At 38.9% G+C, this 20098-nt stretch overlaps 1 protein-coding gene across 1 annotated transcript; it reads left to right on the top strand.

Annotated features, from left to right (window-relative positions):
* Positions 1–2070: 2070 nt before the first annotated feature.
* LOC111247227 (thioredoxin 1-like) lies at positions 2071–18062 on the top strand. Its single transcript, XM_022797903.2, has 6 exons — positions 2071–2190; positions 10656–10779; positions 12225–12424; positions 12713–12790; positions 14230–14346; positions 14836–18062. The coding sequence occupies exons 2-5, from the start codon at positions 10725–10727 to the stop codon at positions 14326–14328; spliced, it is 432 nt and encodes a 143-aa protein (XP_022653638.2). The 5' UTR covers positions 2071–2190; positions 10656–10724; the 3' UTR covers positions 14329–14346; positions 14836–18062.
* The last annotated feature ends 2036 nt before the right edge of the window (positions 18063–20098 follow it).

The raw sequence follows: 20098 nt of genomic DNA, 5'->3' as shown, positions 1-20098 counted from the left end.
AAACAGTAAAAGTTTTTCACCATTAAGAGAAAGTCGTTTTTTTCTTTTTTTGTTATAACGGTAAAGCCTACGTAATACGCAAGTTATTTGAGGCAGTAGACTAGCTACGCAGAGAACGTAAAAAGTAAGTTGCTATAGTTGTCTTTGTATAGAAATGCAAAGGTTACCATATGTCTATCTCGTGCTTCACTTTCACGAACAAATTCTTCCCTCGAATATATAATTCGACAATCCAATGCAATATCAACTATTCTAATGCGATAGAGAACATTCGATGAATCTATTTAAAAGAACATTTTCACTTCGGTGCGTATCTAGTCTATAGCATTGAAACGTCAATCTCGCAACTTTCGTATCCGCCTCGCTTGTAGGTATTGATTTAGCCTGGTGACGGTTTTTGTAACGACACCTCCAACTTACGACTACCCCAGAACGTTTTTCTGCTTTCAGCAATTATAAGTAACGTTCTATATTCAAACATATCAAAAGTCACTGGCATAACCGGCCAATGCCTATGTGTGTGGTTATAAACATGTAGTATAACACTGCTAAAAGGGTCGAACTATAAGAGGGCCATGAGCCACAACGATAGCGAAATTTGAATGCAACGTGACTCACGCCGCAGATAATCCTGGGAAAATCATTGCCCTCTTGGATACAAAACCCTTGAACAGCCAGGACTCGTGCCAAGTGCCCTATGCGCTTAATTTCTAGCCTTTTTATTACTCGTCCTGCTAAACCCAGCTGAAGCTATTAAATGATATATATGGTATATGTTTGAAAATGACTGAATGTTTACATTGGGCTAATCCAGTTGGACTCTGACCCAAGAAATATATGAAACCGAATCGTATGATAGTTCGATATTTCAAAATTAAATGACTTTACCCTAGGTAACTGAAGCTGATTATCCTCTAAGTAACTAAGTGCGCGAGATGTATTGTGCATTTTTGTAGGAAAACTTAAGTGTTGTCGAACTGACAGTTTTCGTAAGAAGTCATTGTTCCACTGTCAAGCGTCAACCTATTTAAGTTTCTATTGTACTCTATTCTATACAATCGATACTTCTGATAACGTTCTTGTAACGCCACAAGCTGATCTGACTGCGAAGATTTTGCGATTGACCCTGTAATTCAGGCTGACCACAAATTTACCATGCTGCACATACACGCAGAAAACCCGATCTTGGGGATACCTCTGTTAAACGTCCGTAAAGGAATTTTCTTGGGATATCCTAGCTCAGTAATATTTAACTTTACAACAACTTGATAATAGATTACCTTAAAATTTATAACAACTGATTTACTGTTTACCCTTGCAAGATACAATAGTTAGTCAAGCAGAACGAGAAAACTTGATTTTGTAGCTGCAATGTCCCTATTGTCTCAACAGGTATATTGCAACGGACTCGATGTACAGGTGTATTTTTTTTTGCACTTAAGTAAAATGTATTTATTCTAAAGCATTGTCAAGTTCAATGTTACTCGATATAGCTTTCGGCCGTAATAATATTTATTATTACAGTTACTTTATTGAATGTGGCCTTTCTTTTCTGTGACGATCACCTTAACAAACGCAACAATCTACAGCGAGATTAGAATTTCATAAACTTTCTACTCAATAAAATTGAATGAAGGTGGCCTAATTTAAATAGGACATTCAAGTTCATTCTAAAATAAAGCACATTTGTATGTTAACTAATTAGTCGTGGTTAGCTGATGTCATAAATTCAGCTCTGCTTCTATTATACCTGATTTGAAAATATCCTAAGCTCGGTTAATTCTCAGTAATCAGTGAGTAACAGTGTTGTACTATCGCATGTAATTTGCCTTGGTTCAGACGTAATTTTCTGATTAAGCCGAATGATGTTTGCAATGCACAATGACTCATCAGCGTACGATATAAATTGTCGGTCCGTTTATACTGTCCTCCATTCGCTATCGAGTTTATTTCCAGCTGTTGAACAACGAGATCAGACACGAGTGAGGTCGTCGTCGTCGTCGTCAAAACAAGGTATCAGATGATTCATCTTGACGTAATTATCGAGATGGTGTCTAAGTAAACAATGGTCTCAATGTTTGTATATTTGGCTGCAGGCCAATTCGGCCTCACAATGAGGTATCAACGGAGAAAGCCTCTTGGAGGCATTATTTTTTACGCGTTCGGTTGACTCAAGACAAAAGAAGACACGTAAGTATTTCTAGCGTCATGTGGTGTGCGAAGATTGCAGTAAGTTACAAATAAGCTAGTTCAGATAGCACTGCCCGTATACGTATAATAACCCATAATATCAGTATTAAACCGTCAGAGAGAATAGTTCCTAATAGTTAGGATCGCTAACAGCGACACAGGCAATGTTTCCGTTATAGTCAAGACGATGGAATCAGAGTCAGGGGCTGTTGGAATACTGTCACAATGGTTCCAGATCGGCGATTCCTCCAAGGGCCCTAACTTCGACTGACCTGAAGACTGTGATGCGCCAAATTCGAAGATACCAAATCGGGCTCAAAATATCCAGATAGTTGAGATTAATTATCCGACTAAACCTAATGCTACGACTCTTCCAAGACATTAAATATTTGCTGCCAGACATTAATGTTATTGAAGCTGTTCGATCTAGTTTTTATCATCTGCGTATCATCTAGGCCTTACCGTTGCGTTTGGCTATTCAACTCCTAGGTCGAGATTTAGTGATAGCGATTAAGTAACCCTTGTCGGATTGCAACCTATACTGCCGCCACTCACCGGGCGTTAGTCGGTAATAGATTTAGTGGCTGCGCAGACAAAAAGGCAGTTTCAGAGCTTAATCAGGCGCCTGGTTAGCTTTTTTGGGATGGCCCAAAAACCAACCGATAGCCATCATTTTGGCCAGGTCTACAAGCAACACTAATAGGGAGACGACAAGGCCGCATGAGCAGAGGGTGCGGCGACGGCGACGGTGGCGTCGCCGTTCAGAATCACACTATCCCTTTCTCAAACGTCTACCTAAATGGTGCAAACCATTTACGTGGTTGCATAATGGTAGAAGATGGTGGTATCTGGTTTTCTGAGTTCCAGGTCTGGTTTGAGAGAGTTTGTTCTCAGTTTTTCGGTCTAGTGTCAAATGGGGAACGCAAGATAGCGCTCGGTACACACCAGCCTTCCGTCGTACAGACGTCTACGTGAATTAAACGTACGAGGTACTGTGTGGCTCTATGTTGGTGACAACTGGGAATGCTTACTCCACATGTAACCGTAAGGTTGTTAACTTGAGACCTGAGGTCGAGTCCCGTGCGAGCAAATTGTCAGCTTGTCGCGGCGGAGTTCCGCTGAAGGAGGTTATTTTTCTCGAAGTGAGGGAAAGAATGAAAAAATTGCTTACAAAAATGTATAAAATGCCCTCAGTACCAATAGCAAACGATGGTCGAACAAGGCGGTAGAAAATCTAAAAGACAGCGGAGTCAACAGGACTATTATAGCCGTAAAGCATAGCTATCACGGTTGTACACTAACTGAATATATAGATATTTGGCCGTTTTCTTCTTCTTATAGGTGTCTGATGTGATTTTTCATCACAACAAAATCATTACGCAGACACACACAGGCACGCTTGGTTACCCTGTCCGAAAGCATGAAATTTAAATCTGATCGGCAGATTACGTTATATCATTCATGTATTTATATTTTCGTACCGGTCGTGGACGAGAAGAAGCCTTGATTGAGTCTCATCAAAAATTCGCATGAATTCGTTTATGATATAAAAAAACAAGCCAACTACGACTGACTAATTTTTGGGGGTAGTTGTGTGTGGGGTGGACAAACTAACCGCTACTTAGCCACGACGAAGAACTGTACTGGACCTACCAAGCTCATGGCGATCGAATAGAAATAAAATACGTGCCTCTGCACGGAACTAAAATATGAAACATAGTAACACATAAATCTTTATGAATCCATCTGTCTTATAGTAAATACCTTTTGTTATAGTGGTGTAAGAAATAGTGCTGCGACTGATATGACGTAAATTTTTCACTGACCCTATTTATTGTACGTAATTACTTCTACGTAGATAATCATCATTATTGTGCTTTAGTCGAAAAAAATACACGTAGTCGTTTTACATACAGGATGCTTGAGAAAGCTATAATTTTAAAGAAACGTACCCAACCCAGTAGAAAATTGCCATAAAAACACTATATGACCGTTTGCACAACACATCTCTGAGGCAACGTCAAGAATACAACAACCCGAATCGGTGATTCTATTGTTGGCCGTATCCTTACTCAATTGGAAAACTGCAATTTCTGGACTCCGTTTTGCAGCATCCAATTTAACGTCCTGCATCTACGCTCGCCGGTCCTGCACACCTGAAAATAGCACAGCTAACTGACAGACCTGCTATGTGCAGGGCAGGCTTAGATAAGGCAAACAGTTTACGACGTATACCTGTATCAGAGAGTATGAACGTGAGCTCATAAGTATACGCTGGTTGATTTATGCGACAACAATTTGTCGGCTGAGACAGTATCGTTTAGACGTGCCTTGTCTGTAATAGAATCTCCCTTACTCGACCCCGCAATTTAGGTACACTCGTAGAATTTCTAACCAATGATAGAAGGCTTGACTATAATCGTATATCCTTCCGCTCAAGTAATGCTTTCCCGTCTGTCGTTGACGTCTATCATAGTAAATGCCAGCTGGGACTATAGCAAAATTACCGCGTACAGACTTGTCCGCAAAATGGTTTGGGTGTTCAATATGGATCTTTGAGCGCATCGCTTTGATAACTTTGATACGAAAAAGGAGAAATAAGGAAAAATGGTTAATAACTATATGCGTTCCTGATATAATTATTTTGTTGTCATGTAAGTCTACTAAAGAAACCCTATACGAGTCCCCTTCAGATAATCTTAGAAGCAATAGTAAAAAAACAGATAGACACTTCCCGCAGGCTGTAGTACTTTACGTGCGCTCGTACATGATTTTACCGGTAAAGATATCGGAGATTCGGCAACAGTAGCAATGCATAGTTGACCTCGCCTAGCTGTAGTGAGGAGGCCATAACCACTTTGTCCCAGCTTGGGCGAACCAGATCTACAATATGCTGGGAGCTAAACCTCAGTTTTTGTGTCCATTATAAGATGCGCGAGTAAGACTGAAAGTTAGAAAAGCAAGTACAAGGATTTAAGTAGACGCTGGTGTGGGAGTGTTCTGCCTGACGCCAGACATCTTCAAAAGTACACTTTTCCATTGCAACGATTTAATAGGCCGTTAACGGAGTTGTCCGTTCCTTCGATAAGAATAAGATGCAGCCAATAGCAGCAAAGCGTTTAGCTATAAAGAAGGAAGGTAACGACTGTAAAAGGGGAATATCATATCACCAAGCGCATCTGTGACACGAGATTTGTGTGTAGAAGTTTCCGTCATGTAACTGAGCTCGATCTACATCAGCTAGGGGCTAGCGTGGGTAACCTTTGACTTACCTGTGCTGTACAATTGTAACGTTTTAAAGACTGATCTTCTGTATCATAAATAGGTGTTAGAAATCCATTCGACTTCGTACCATCAAATGGGACCGTAATAGTCTACTACGATCTCTAAACTCTCTTCTTCTCGGAAGCACCAAAACCGACAGCTTCTAAAAGGTACTTTTCTAGTCAGACATGCTATCATTACTCGGTCAAGCGACAACTTGGTGAACTCCTATGGTTAGTTGCTATTTAATGTCGATCCTCTTGGCTCAGCCGATGATTGTAAGAAGGCACTATGCAGGCAGCGTTGACGTTGGCGTGACGGTAGGTTCCTGGGAACCTCAGATCGCTAACGTTATCCAAAGTGAAACTATGAAGATTGATATGAGAAACGTTATTCAATTGCTAAAAATCGTTAGGGCTAAATCGGGTCAATCAACAACTGATTGTGATAAACGGAATGTTTTACGGGGTTCATCTTTGCTAGGATTATAGGAAGTTATCGTTTTCCCTTTACTGATGGGCGTTAGATGCGCTTCCAGTGCGTTGATGGTTAAAGTATTGTCAATTAAAGTGCCAGCGTATTCTTTTTGACGTTTAAATCAGTGGTATTCACTACATTTCTTTTCGTTTTCAACTAAACCAGCTACATGTGCAGCCCCCGCTATTGCTGGTCAGGCCACCTTCTTCGGGCAAACAAAATAGCCCGCAGAATTCTGTTAACCGTTGCACCTTAGCGTGAGGAAATCCTATTATGGCAAAAGTAGCCTCATATACGAGAAATCAGACATTTACTGATATCCTGCGTACATCTATGTACTTCGCTTATTAGTTCCGAGTTTCGTCTGGATTATAAAAGGGCAATATGGCAAATCTACATCACACTATGACCGTAGCAATTCAGGCGTTTACTAAAATTATCGCAAAGTAGTAGTCAACTGTTCCCTTTGCCTTATAGAGAATCAGTTTAGGCCGATGCTGTACTAAGGACATAAGTTGTTCTATACATTTCAGGCTTTTGTATTATCTCCCGTTCTATTACATCGGATTGGCTAGACAGTAGTCTGAAGCAACAAACACGCAGTTCCGTCAAGCAATGGTTCCCCGTATCAATTTTACCGTGACTGAGTGGATACCGTCACTTTAGGATGCCGTTACATTTTGTACCAGCGCGGTCTAGCAAAGAGGAAAACATCGCCTCCCGTACATTGAGTCTCTCCCGATTCACTAGAAGCTTCCATCTGTTTACGCACCCGCTGGGTATCTCATCCAAAGTTGAAAACAATGCAGTACTCCCTTTAGATATGGTAAAGCAGGTATCAGAAGGAAGATTCGCTTTAGTGAATAATTGCGTAGCCTTATGTATACACGTAAAGACACACTATAATTCACATAGATGCTACAGAATTGTTTTTTTTAATAAATCTTAATAACCATGTTTCCTAATAAAGATGACGCTTCTTCATGCCTCCAAACCTAATCGATTCTAAAGCTATCGCACTCCGAAATGCCGCGTGTCATTTCAGTTGATAGGTCACCCTCTGTTTAAATAAGCTTCGTACCTTTGGCCCTCGATACTGCATTGATGACGCATATGCCTACCAAACTTAGAAGTACATGAGATCGTCTAAGTTCGAAATCAGTCATCGACTGACACACTCTGTTTTGCGCCAGGAATAGATCGTCTAAAGGAATACTTAACGACCCAGAACATCTATTAAGCTTCTTGATTTTTTAGACAGAAAAAACCCTAAACACTAAATGAATTCATACGAAAGATCACTTAAACATGGATAGACACCTTTATTCCACCTCGCACAATGAATCGCAGCAATGGGCTAGACGTGTCTCATTGGAAATATTTAGAAAAATATGCAGCTTTTAAGAAATGGAGCAGCAGATCTTGATAACAAAGCTACCATAACAAAAGGACAAATCGTATCTCAATAATCGCGCAGTTCAAATTATAGCCTACGAACTTCGCACAAAAACATTGAGCCAAAGAAGTAATTTAAGATAGTATATAGGTTTATTTGATTTTTAAGTTAAGAGGCGATTCGAGGCCCTTAAATAGCGCTACGTCATTTCTAACGTAAACCCAACAGAAATAGAAAAACACGAAAAAGTTTTTATTTAGCGAAAACACTTTTTATTCAATAGGGCCTGCATTGTCCATGGGTAATTCAGAATATGGTCAAAGATGCAATATATACCCTATTTTGTTGCAGCCACATCGCAAACTTGACTGAAAGAGCCGCTTCATAATATTAAGACAAATATAATCCTATAGAATAAGACTGTATGTGGCGTTAGGTGTCTATCTTCGCAATCCATATTTAGATCGTTTTTGTAGACAAGAAAGACTAAGGGGTTTGGAAACTCGAACTAACCACCATCATATATCTAACTTTACGTCGAATCTCCTATAATTGCTTAGACAGGCAACTCCGACTATGAAATACTGTGAGTTTTGACATTTTAGCATGTCCTTTGTGACTATAGCAGGTAGAATCTCGTTTTTTTTTCAAAAAGCATTTTTACTATTACTAGCCATGCGAGGTTCATTGCGTCGGCTTGTAGGTTTACAAACATTTGTTAAGATTTAAGATCCTGCAGTATTTTCCATCGTGTCGAAAATAACATAGATGGACGTTTTTGCCCGATTCCAATAAATCCTCAAGTGCATTTTTAACTGGACTTCCACAGCACAGAAGTTACATATTGATCCTTGAAATATTGGCTCTACGGTAGAATGGCTCTTCTCAGAACTGGAAGTTTGCGCATCCTGAAAGCGAACTTCGTATGACGGCTTGATTTACCTTCAAAGAGTTTAGTAGGAACTGACTCGTGCGTACGCAAAAACGTGACTACGTTGATATTGGTATCTGCAGGTCCACATAATCTCCACGACGAGTTTTACATAGGGCCTTGAGTTGATAAATACTCAGCTAACTTCCTGCGCTGAATTTCTTCAAAGGGCCAGGACCATTTGAATTATAATCATAAGAAATTCGGCTTCCAGATCGAATACTTACATGTCGATTTCTTTCTATTGTCACTATTTATTTGACCGGGTATATTACAACGTCAGTCAACGGAAGAGACCGCCAAAGCGCGCCTATCGCCTAAGCAACAAAATACTTAGAAATCAGCTCAGCAACTTAGAATACAAACCCTATTCAGTGTTTCGCTTTTTTTCAAGAGATTTATGATAGTCCTGCTCCGTAGTCTCACTTAATGTCATGTAGTTTAATTTACTGTTCGGCGTAAATTCTCATATATCTGTGCGCATATTGGATAGGTCGTTGTCAGATATGCTTGCATTTTATTGGGGGCATTGATATACAAATTGCGCACGATTGACCCGCTGACGATAATCGCTTCGATCACTGGGGCCAATAGGAGAAGGCAGACCTACGGTTAGCAATGACTCTCGACTAATGTTCTTTATTAGAAAGTAGATCGTGTATTCAATAATACAATACAATGAATCCTTCCTTCGAAAGGATGCGTTTTCCTATATTGAGCTGCGCACGTGTATAGCAGCTAGAAATTGACTTACCTGCAGACGCAGACGTGGGGGACCCAACACTTAATACTTGTAAATCTTCGTTCCTGGTGAATAAAAAACGTTCGAGAAATTTATTGCGTCATTCGCACGTTTCACGTAATGTACTGACTACATTTTTGAAGATCTTGAGGACTGCCTTTAATGCGTTACTCGAATCTAAAAGAACAGAACTTACCTATCTTATTCCGTAATTTTCTTTATTGTTCTAGTTAAATTAGAGAAAAGTATCAATTCCTACTTATTGCGAACCAAACTAGGTATAATAACGTATATCAGGGAAGTACAACTTATCTCTCAAATGGTTCGTCTAAATCTAACCAATCTATCTATAATTATTTAGCACCTGCGTACGATCTTCCGCGTAGAATAGATCTGTCGCATCATAAAGCACTGCAAGGAAAGGCAAAGGCGGAAAACCAGCTCCTTGTTATATGTTCTACTTTTTTAAAGTCTTCCTGTACGAACGTCATTCGCAGTCCAGTTTACTGTTATTCAGAGAATTCAATAGCTGGAAACATTTTTCGTGATAAAACACGGAGTGAAAACCCATCTTATAATAACCCCAGTGGCGTATTTGTAACATTGACAAAAATGAGCGCATTGGCACCAGCATCGGCGAAACATTCATGAAACCACAAACCATAAATGAAATCACAAACCAGCCCGGTCTGCTATGTTTGTATAACGTGTTACCGCACTGCAACCTTGTCTCACTGACAATCAATTGGCAACTGTATGTACAAGTCATTCAGTATATCATTATCCTTACCTAGCAGACAGAAGGGCTACTACAAACTTTCGGTAATGTTGCTCTTGCAGACATACGACGCCATCACAGGCTCAAGCTAGTCCCACAAAAAACGGACGCAATATTCGAAGTGGTTACAGGGTACCGTGAGCTGAGGGAACATTGATTCACAAGACACAGCAAAATACAATCAAAGCTATCTTTTTTTTTGTGGAAAAATGAAAAGTAACGGCAGTGAGCGCTACCTACGATTGTCTATGTCCACCGCATTCCAATTCATCTGTCGACCATTTTTTTTTTCGACAGAAAAACCGACAGATTTTTACAAATCGAAATCCTTCTGCTGTTCAAGGCTCACGTGTATATAGTTTGCAGATGGGCATACGGCTGCGCTGGTTTCTTGTGCTGTTTTTTCCGTCTTCAATTTGGAGCGTTGGTCGTCTCCGACTAAGTGACCTTTCGACGTATTACGAAAGGTTCCATTTCGAAGGGTTGAAATTCTAGACCTTTGCGGAGCGGAAAATTTGATCTTCTTCAGTACATCGAATTTTTATGATAAATATGTAAGCCCTTTGTCCTCCATCGAGCTATCCGTGGATTTTGTTAGTCAAACTATGAATAGAATTATATATTAGTTGCGGCAGCTATCGATCAATAGATTGAGTATATTAATTAGATATGTAATATAGGTCTGATATAATGAAAAGGTCGTAGTGTGAAAAATAATAATTAGTAGAAAAGGCCTATTGGTTTTCTTCGCAGAACTCGAATCAAGCACACGAAATGTATTTAGTATATAAATAATAAAGATGATGAAACATTATGGTAAGCAATGATGGCAACTGACTTGTTAATAAAGGTCACATATCGCTCTCACTCTCGACAGATCGCTGCACACTTGCTTAAATCTTGGCTACTGCGAGAGGGGAAACATCGAAGACAAAGTCGACTATTTATGTTACTGGATAGACAGTACTTGTCTGCAGCATTGTACACTGGACTTTCAAGCTGTGAGTAATCATAAGATAGGCAAAAACCCGAGTTAATGCAGGCGATCAACAAGATGACGTGTGTCCTAATTAGGGTTCACAGGCACTCTGCCTAACAGAGACGTTATACATCACGCAAAGTCAAATACACATTTCAATTTTACCAGTCCGTTGGCTTAATGCATCGAGTACCAAAAGTAGATGATATATACTTCTGAAAGACTAGTTCTTTCCAAGCGAAAGTAACAAATCATGTGCTAGTAGTTGTTTATTCAATTGTTATTATTCAATTAATGATTGTTATTATTTTCAACTATTGCATTCTTGCTTGGCACGGTGCAACGTTGATCAGATAGTAGGGAATGCTCGAAAGTGCTACGTTAACCATTCATACGTATCTGTAACTTGTTCGCGGCGCTCGTTAATAGATTGGTGCATTGTCTAGAGATCTGGAACAGTGCATCCTACTGCGTACGTGTCAATGACTGTTAGGTGTGATCTTTTCGTTCTATTGTCAAAGTTGGCCGTGGTTAAAATATAGAGGGAGAAACAGGTCATTTCCAAGGCTCTTCACAAAATTTAGACGTTAACGAACATTGAGCCGTGTATAAGTATCTACATGTTAACATATTTATTTTTATTTTCGCTCAACTGTTAACCCTTCCTTTTAATGCTAGTTTCTACATCAACTTGCTTAGGTGATACAAAGGAACACAAAGATGCTTAAGCCAATCAGATCAACTACAATTCTTTTGAGATGGCTTAGAAAAGCGAAGAGCTTCTTCCGAAAATTAGGACACACTAATTCATTCAAGAAAAGCCATAAACTATAATCGTTCCTTTTTACGGTCTTGCGTATTATTAGGCTTTGCGTGTCACTTTCGCAAATCTGCCGGCAGTCTTTGCAGACTTTCTGCATTTACGCGCCTCAACAGAGAAATGACCCGAATCGTCATGAGGAACTTTCGGTTCTCTACCGAAATAAGCTTTACTTCTCTGTGTCCAAGTTTTGTGTGCACCGATTGTGTGCGCACAAAATAGGCTCCTTTGTGCGATCTTACATAAGTAAGAAAGAGCGATTATTAGGAGGAGCATTTCGACAAACGTACAGCTATGCTCACTAGACGTCGTTGGAAAAGTCTACTATATACAATATTATAGCCCATATCGCTCTACTGTTATTATGAGTACTAAGTGCACCCCCCGGCTCAGAGAGAAATGAAGGGATTTTTACTGAGAAATATTTACCTCGATATTTATTGTGTAGACGAGCTAACATACAGCGTAATGGAACGCGCACGCAAACGATTCACATAAAAATATGTATGTTCAACGATCCGGTCATCGTGCAGCATCAATTAGCAGAAAAATCCAGTGGGTGAAGAGATTTTCGCCGCAAACCTCTATTCGGCATGCGTTGAAGACTATCGCTCATCTGGAAGATGTGACATTTTGTTGTATTGCAGCTATCGCAGAGGCTAACGAAGGGTCTGAGATGGCTGTCCACTGTATAGATAACAATAGACACCTAGCTGAGCTGACTGAAAAAACCGGAACGACCGTCGTATTTCTATACTTTTTTGCGCAGTGGTGCGGTCCTTGCAGGTTACTCGGGCCTATTTTCGAACAACTTAGCGAACGTCATCCAAGGTGTTTATTCGTTAAGGTACGAATAGTTATATATTGTGGACTGCATGCCAGGAAAAGTGGTATACTATTGGTCCAGTATGCTTCATAGCTCTTTTTTCAAGCGTATTAAAGGTGAATGACAATTGAGAAGTTGCTAAGCTTATTTACAGACGCCATAGATACTAACGTGGCAATATCAAAATAACAATTCAGGAATTCTCTAGCAGTCTTTCTAGATCGCATTTGCGTATCAGACGCATACAATATACGTGTCTGGTTGTGCTGTGTACCTATGGCCCTTTTTCAACTCTTCGTAACTATCGAGGCGGATGTTGACCTGTTAGAGGAATCGGCCGTGGAGGAGCACCGTGTCCAGTCGTTGCCAACTTTCATAGTATTCAAGGTATATATATATCAGGATGTCCTATATATCAAGCTTTTTCAAAGGTATGAAATGCTTACCGGATACAAATGCCCAAAACACGGCTAACAAGCTGCACCTTGAATTCTGATAGCTTTTCATTTACGTTTATTCAGAAGTGAAATCTTCTAAAAACAAAAAAAGAAAAATACAAGTGCGAAAAAACTCAGTGAAAAAACGTTCCACGATTTGAAATCTTTTCCATTCTACACTGTGATAATTCTCGAATATTTACTAGCAGAACAGCAGTTAATCTTAATAGGTCCTGAACACAGACGTCCGGAATAACGCGCACGTTCACATTGTCCGTAAGATTTTGAATAATTCAATAGCTTAATAATGAGAACTGAAATCGATCCATCAACATTGGCGTTCATGCATCTGCAGGCTTTCGCGAACGCCTATTCCAATGTTTGCGTCAGACTCAGAATTTAATATATCAGTTCCTGTTTCTAGTTTAATCAGGTTCGGTACCCTGCCGCTCTAGTCCTCTAAACGTTTACTCAGGTGACGTAAGCAAGGTAAACATAACAAGTGTCGTTGCGTCCTGCACAAGTACGACATGTCCAATGTCAATGAATAAAAGGCTTAACTTTGTTAATGACAACTAAATATCTAATATTATATACATATTCTATTTGCATCGCATTGTACCGTCCATATCGTTACTGAAAATTTCATGAGTATTTGCTAGCTTGATGTTACTGTCACAGATAGCCTCGTCTAATATTCATACTACTACTACTGTCACGCCAGTTAGCGTAATCGTAGACGCGTTTCTTTCAAATCATACTTTTAAAAACGTACACACACATAGAGAATGGCGCTGCCAGCGTGTTAATTAGGCAAAACAACCGTTGAAAATGATTCGTTACAGCTGAGATGATAACAATCGTTTTTTTTTGTTTCATATACATATAGAAATGTTACAGTGGATGCTTAGAGAATATAGTTCGCCAAGCTGGCTTTGATGTCGAGTTCTCAAAGTTTACGGTATATTTTATGCACTTCGAGTGTTTTGTGGCGAGGTATTGCTTTGTTAGCTCAGCCTGGCCCAGCAGCGCACCGATACGGTTGACAGCATAGAGTCGTAGTAGTAGTAGTAGTAGTAGTAGTCACGCAGCGAGCTTCACTAGTGAAGCACTTCTTAAGAGGTTGGCGCCTTTGTGAGTAGTTGCCGGCCAGTGACGGCTTTCAGATAAATGACTGATCGTTTATTGATCATTCACAGTACTATTCTATAAATCATTATAATTCAGATTTACGGTCATTGTCGTTACGCTTGTAATAGCTGAGCATAGCGATGCTCTATGAACGCTGTGCTGTTATATAATGCTGAAGAGGAATGTAATGGATATGGATATATTCACAACTTCGTTGTGTTTGACGCTGAAAGGTTTTATTTTACATGTTGTTTCCAGGGGGGTCGCAAACTGGGCAGACTTGTGACCCCGCACGAAGGAGCTTTGCAAGAATTTATCGCTAAGTTCGATGACTGCCCTGTAGGAGCAAAGTCATAACGCCTTTGGCAACATCTCGTAAGTACGCTATGCGTGTTCTCAACGGTCTTTCAAAAATGCATATGCATTTGTGCTGTATTACTGCTTTGACTTTATCCTTTATTATCTGAAATAAATTGATTTAGCTAAAACGTAGTCTAGGCAAATACAAAATCTAAAGACGAACCGACATAACTTTTAGAACAGTGTCCCAACTTTGGAAAGAAGACGCCCTTGAAAAGACGCTCGCAGCAAATAACAGAATAACTTCATATTTTTGTCCGGAGCCCTAGCGGTAGCGGATTCCGAATAAAGAGTTCGCAGGTCGCGTGTATTTCGTCATAGGGGTAAACGATATTCAGTCATCGCGTAGATCCATTATGGAATTGTAACTAATTTAGAATAAAAACAATTTTTGCCAGACAAACTCAGTCAAGGATGCATTGTCCATTGTTAGCATAATGTTCCATAAATTAATATCTTTATTCACGATAAACTTTGTAGAGAAATTGATTTTTTTTTTATTAGGAGAGTCGCCCAAAGATCGGGAAGGACAACAGCCGGAAGAAACAAGTCAAAGTTGCAAAACCGGTAAGGTAAAAACATCTCATTTAAATTCGTACAACTTTTAGCAAATCATCAAGGATGTTTGGATTTGGCGATGTCATCACTGAACAGTACGCTGTTTCTATTCGCCATAGGCAAGCAAATTTTTTGGCCGTTTTGTTTTAAATAATCAGTCGAATTGTTCACAACGTTCAGGTTCCTTGGAAGAAGCTCATAGAAGATATTTCTTCTATGATTCTACTAAACGGACAGTATTGCCTCTTTAACTACGATCTGCTCTAAATGACGTCATTGTAAGTGATCGTCTATCACTGTCTTTTTATTCAATTCTAGAAAATAATCGGTCGTGTAAATGTTGGTAAGCGGTCAACTCTTAAGCAACAATTGACGTAATTGTTACTTGTTAGGGATCCCTGAACAGACGACGTTGACGTTCCTATGTTTCTACAATTTAAAATGTGTGACAATTTAAAAAAGCGGCTGCTGTACACAGTAAAAATTTCAGCGTCCTAGTAGTGATAGGGTCCAACCGCACATGGTTTACTATGGTTCTGCAACAATTACTTTAAAAACAAGCTGCATTTTTCTGACAGTATAATAACATACTGTTAGGTTCGTGCATTAACGCAAATTTCTTCACGACCTTGAATCGAACTTAGCCTTTTCTAGAAACAAACTCCAAGATCGACCTTAAATAGGACCTCGACACTTCGATCATTGAAGCCTAGTGCAAATTGACAGAAATGGACAATGAAATCAAATATGACACCACAAATATTATGTCAAACCACTTTTTTGTCGCCTATCATCGTTTGTTGCATCAAAATTGTCCCGGAGCTAACTTACCGACCAGTCTATTAGTTTTGTGTATAACAATATTTATATAAAGTAAGTACATACTCGATGCAAATTGAGAAACAGTTTGGATATTCTAGGAATAAGCTTTCTTTCGATAGATTACCCATTATTTTGAATGTATCATACGCAAACTCAAAATGTGGCAACAAGCATTATTTATTTGTATTCGAATCTACCTAATTCAAGAAGACTAGCAAGTCACCATCCAAGGCCGTGGCATTTGAACCATAGAGTGACCTTCAAACATATAGTCATTACCAGCTTAACAACCCATCAACCATGTTACATAATGCATCCGGTATATGCACGCTTAATTTTGATGAACTTCTCGGAGGGCATCATACAAAAATTGCCTCTTTTCCTTTTCTTTTTTTTTATTAAGCCCCCCCCCTCAAGATCACGACATTACATGTAAATAGAGCAGTTTGATTACATTACGTACATCTTACAGCTTTTATCATCTAACGCTTCCATAGCCCTATGGGTCCAGCAATCGAGACAATTATCTATCTATCTATCTATATTTGTATTTGATATATCTATGGATATTTCGTGTCATTCCTAAGTATCAACAATTAAAGCAATTACACGAAGCATAAGAAATAGTTTATTCACGCGGATCATGTCTTCCAGAATAGGGATTAATGTGAGATAGGAAAACATTGGAAACCGATCTAATAGAAACAAAGTTAACCTTCATAACTTATATAACTATACAATATGTACTGATATTAAATAAAGAACATATAGTACTAGATATAGTCGTGTACATGTTGACTTGACTAGCTACTGGAGGTTTCAAACTGGCTATCTAATCCAATTAAGGCCGGAACGACGTCTAAAATAAGCAGCTATAATAAATTTGCAAATACAACCTTTGGTACTTTTCGATTCACGACTGAAGTGCTGGAACCCCTAGATGCCAACGTTTGTTATGATATGACCATTACTTTTGTTCGATTTTTTCCGCCTGAAGTCGAGATCTTTTCTGCCATCTTCAACCTTTCTGTTTACCTAATATTCTATGTACAAAATGAACCTAAAATGCGTTACTAGATTGGAGACATATGTTAGGGCTCCTGAACTGACAAAGTACAAGATTGAATTTTCTATTAAAGCTTGCTAGCTTCAGAGAATTGTGGCGACAGCTCCTTCAGAGTTAGAGAAGTTACTTGCTTTCGATAGCTCACTTGTCCTTTGGGATCGACACTGGGGTAGCGGACGGCCTCGACACAATTGAGCGGAAAGCGATTGTGACATCTACAGTGAGAAGCCGAGAACGTTATCTCAATAGTTCTTCTATAGTACCTTCGATTAGCCACGAGCATCATTTAATCTGCGTAATAGTATCAATTTTCCGAAAGAAAAAAAAAAAATATTTAAATGCGCCGTCACAGTTAAGTCATCTTTGTGAGGCTGTCAAGCGTAAAAGGGAAGGAAGAATCAAAATTGTCCTCACCAGCCCTTTGAGAAATTCAATTGACGCCAAGCGAGTCACAACGTAAACATTAACTGTGAAATTATGCGTGTAACTTTAAAGGGCTGAACTGACTGCTACTTTAATAATGGAGCGTTAAGTAAACTGGTGCCTTTTGGTGAGGACACACAATATCGATGGATAATTCTTCAACGTACCAGAAGCAATTGCAAAATCACGGATAACCTTGCCCCATGGTAGAATAGTACCTTTTAAAAGGAGACGATAGAGGTAATTTGTTGTTCGAATGATCCTCTTCGTACGTGTCCTAAAATTTTTTTGTAACCATAGATAATTGTGTGTCTCACAGTTTTACAAGCCGACTTTGCATTTTAAATGCTCTATTTAAAATATAAAGTTAAGCAAAAGTTTCTTGATGGTTTAAAAAACCGTTTAACAGTTAGATATTTTATTTTGCATCTATGGAGCACATGTGTGGCAGAAGACTCTTTTCGAACTCTCAAAAGCCTACTTTTATTCCACCTTGTAATAATATATATAGAAAAATTTTCTATATATTACTTTCAGGTAAGATAAGAACCAGGTTTCCGTGCCTTATCCTTAAATACATGTAGTGTTTGAATGACAGATATATGTACGATTCTTGTTTAACACTTTGTTTAAAAATGAACGACTCTTTTGCTCCAGATTGATAGTAAGTAATTATATATATATATATATATATATATATATATATAATATTGATGCAAGTTGTCCCGTTCGAAGTACTCCCCGCCAGCTGTAATGTATGTATGCAACATATGTCCCTATTCTTTTTCAGCTGATAAAACACTTTTGAAATACAATCGCTCAGTTAGTAATAGTTTAACTTTTTCGGTCGTTTCTCAATACTTTTTCTTCTTTCTTTAACAGAAACGTTAAACTTGAACGTTGAACTTAAAAAGGAAAAGTTGCCGAAAGCTCAGTCCAGTGGTTACGGGGATTCGGACGTCGAGTTTTCTTGCAAAAACCCTTGTATAACTACTGAAGTGTGAGCCAGCGTATCGTTATAGTGGAAGATCCTGGACTTGTTGCACCGCACTTCTAGTCTTTTTCGTCAAACAAACTTGCGCAATCCTCTTCAAACTGCTTAACTGTACTTTTTTTTTGGTCGTCGTGGAGCCGGATGAAATGATTTTATGATAACCAATCCATCGACGGTCGAAAAACACCGTGAGGAGTCCCTAGATCGTGCAACTTGGTTCGATCGAAGTTCGTTTTTGAACCGATACTCCACAAATCACCCCTGGATCGTCTTGCCGCAGCTCTATAACCACTTGCGGTCACCCGTAATGATGCTTTGAAGAAAGTTTGGCTCTTCCAGAAATGCGAAATTATTTCCTCAACACAATACTTTACAGGTGTTCATCTGCTAGACATTCTGCTATTCTGACACAAAGTTAGCCGTAAACTCTTTGAGGTCAAAATGGTCATCGAAATGGCCTCACATGAATCAATAAACCAAGTGTTTATCCTTTCGGCTAGCTCTTTGATGGTGATAAGGCAACAGAAAGGCCCGGCTTATTTTACTACTTCCACGTTCTTGCCCGTGATCGCTGTTAGAGGCTTTTCAGGGTGAAAGTCGCTCTCGATGAACCCCTATCCATCTTTCGAACGTTTAAACCACCCGTTTACTTGGTGGTTTTAAACGTTCAAACAAAAATCTGGTTTCCGTAAATCTTCTACAACATCCGCAAAGTCTATACGGTTGACACAAAACGTAATACACGTTCATTGCTCCATTGGGGAAAAAATGTCAAAGACAATCTTACTGAAAAAAATTAGACATTACATAATATAGCTATGAAATTTTACCGTAGAAACTTTGTGCTTCAACAAACGTGGACCACAAATAGTGATACGAAAATTCAATCGACTCATTCATTTCTCAATAAAAGCTTACGGAACGAGGTACTGGTAATTTTTATTTATCTATGAATGCTCAACATTTCTGAAATTATTACTAATCTGTGCTCATTTTAGTTTCTTTCGTGCTACCAATCTTGAAAATTAATTCATCATAGAACTTATTGGTTGTTTTAATTCAGTTAATCGAAGTTTTCACCAAAGTTTCGGCAAAGCACCAGATTGTTTCTGACACTAGAATAGCCTGCGTAGCTTAATTTAAGGTGCTCCGCTAATTACGACCAAAATACCGTGCAGACACCTATTAGCGCGCCGATGACGAAAAATGAATCTAATTAAGTAATGATGGCTTTCAACTTGCAACAAAACAAAAGTATGTGTTACTTGAGTTCATGCATATGCTGTGTCCGAGCAGACAGCTACGAGACTACTATGAACCTTTTTATATATGGCGTAATCTTTGCAGTAAAGAAGCATTAAATAAACTAAAAACAAGAGTTACAATATATGATAATAATATGTGACTATCATCAAATAAAATGGAAAAAACAGGCCACCAATATACGAGTTGACATTAAAATTGGTGTTTTGCATTCATATCAGTAATAGTAACGTTTACGGAAAAGGATACCAGAATATACTAAAAGAGTTTGACTTTTTCCAAGTGAGTATTCCTTTTGAGATTTAGGCACACTTTCCTTGGGAAAAAGCTATCAGAACTGTTCCTGTTCGCCAAATGTCTTTGATCGAAGCCAAAGGTGTTCACCCTTTTTTCCTCTGGAAGTCACATATTTTAACGATTAGAGATCTTTATATTTTTGGGGCGACGCTTAATAATGACCATCTTGAAATCTATTCACCGTTAAACGTTTAGTACATTGTCATTTATCACCTATTTCCACGCTTAGTTGAAAAACGGTAACAAATCATACTGAAATGTTCGATTAAAGAAAGACTTGGGGTCAATTGATTTCAGGTCAAGGCCACAACTACACAACATGGATGAATAAAGAAAGCTATTTA

Source organism: Varroa destructor, unplaced genomic scaffold (assembly GCF_002443255.2).
Source record: "Varroa destructor unplaced genomic scaffold, Vdes_3.0 BEIS01000003.1, whole genome shotgun sequence".
Lineage (NCBI taxonomy): Eukaryota > Metazoa > Arthropoda > Arachnida > Mesostigmata > Varroidae > Varroa > Varroa destructor.
This window is presented reverse-complemented; position numbering and strand designations above follow the sequence as displayed.

Coding starts and splice junctions, on each gene's coding strand:
- LOC111247227 (XM_022797903.2), top strand. CDS start 10,725: ATGTTACTGGATAGACAGTACTTGTCTGCAGCATTGTACACTGGACTT. Junction 12,425..12,712: donor CAAGGTGTTTATTCGTTAAG/GTACGAATAGTT, acceptor GTAACTATCGAG/GCGGATGTTGACCTGTTAGA. Junction 12,791..14,229: donor CAACTTTCATAGTATTCAAG/GTATATATATAT, acceptor TGTTGTTTCCAG/GGGGGTCGCAAACTGGGCAG.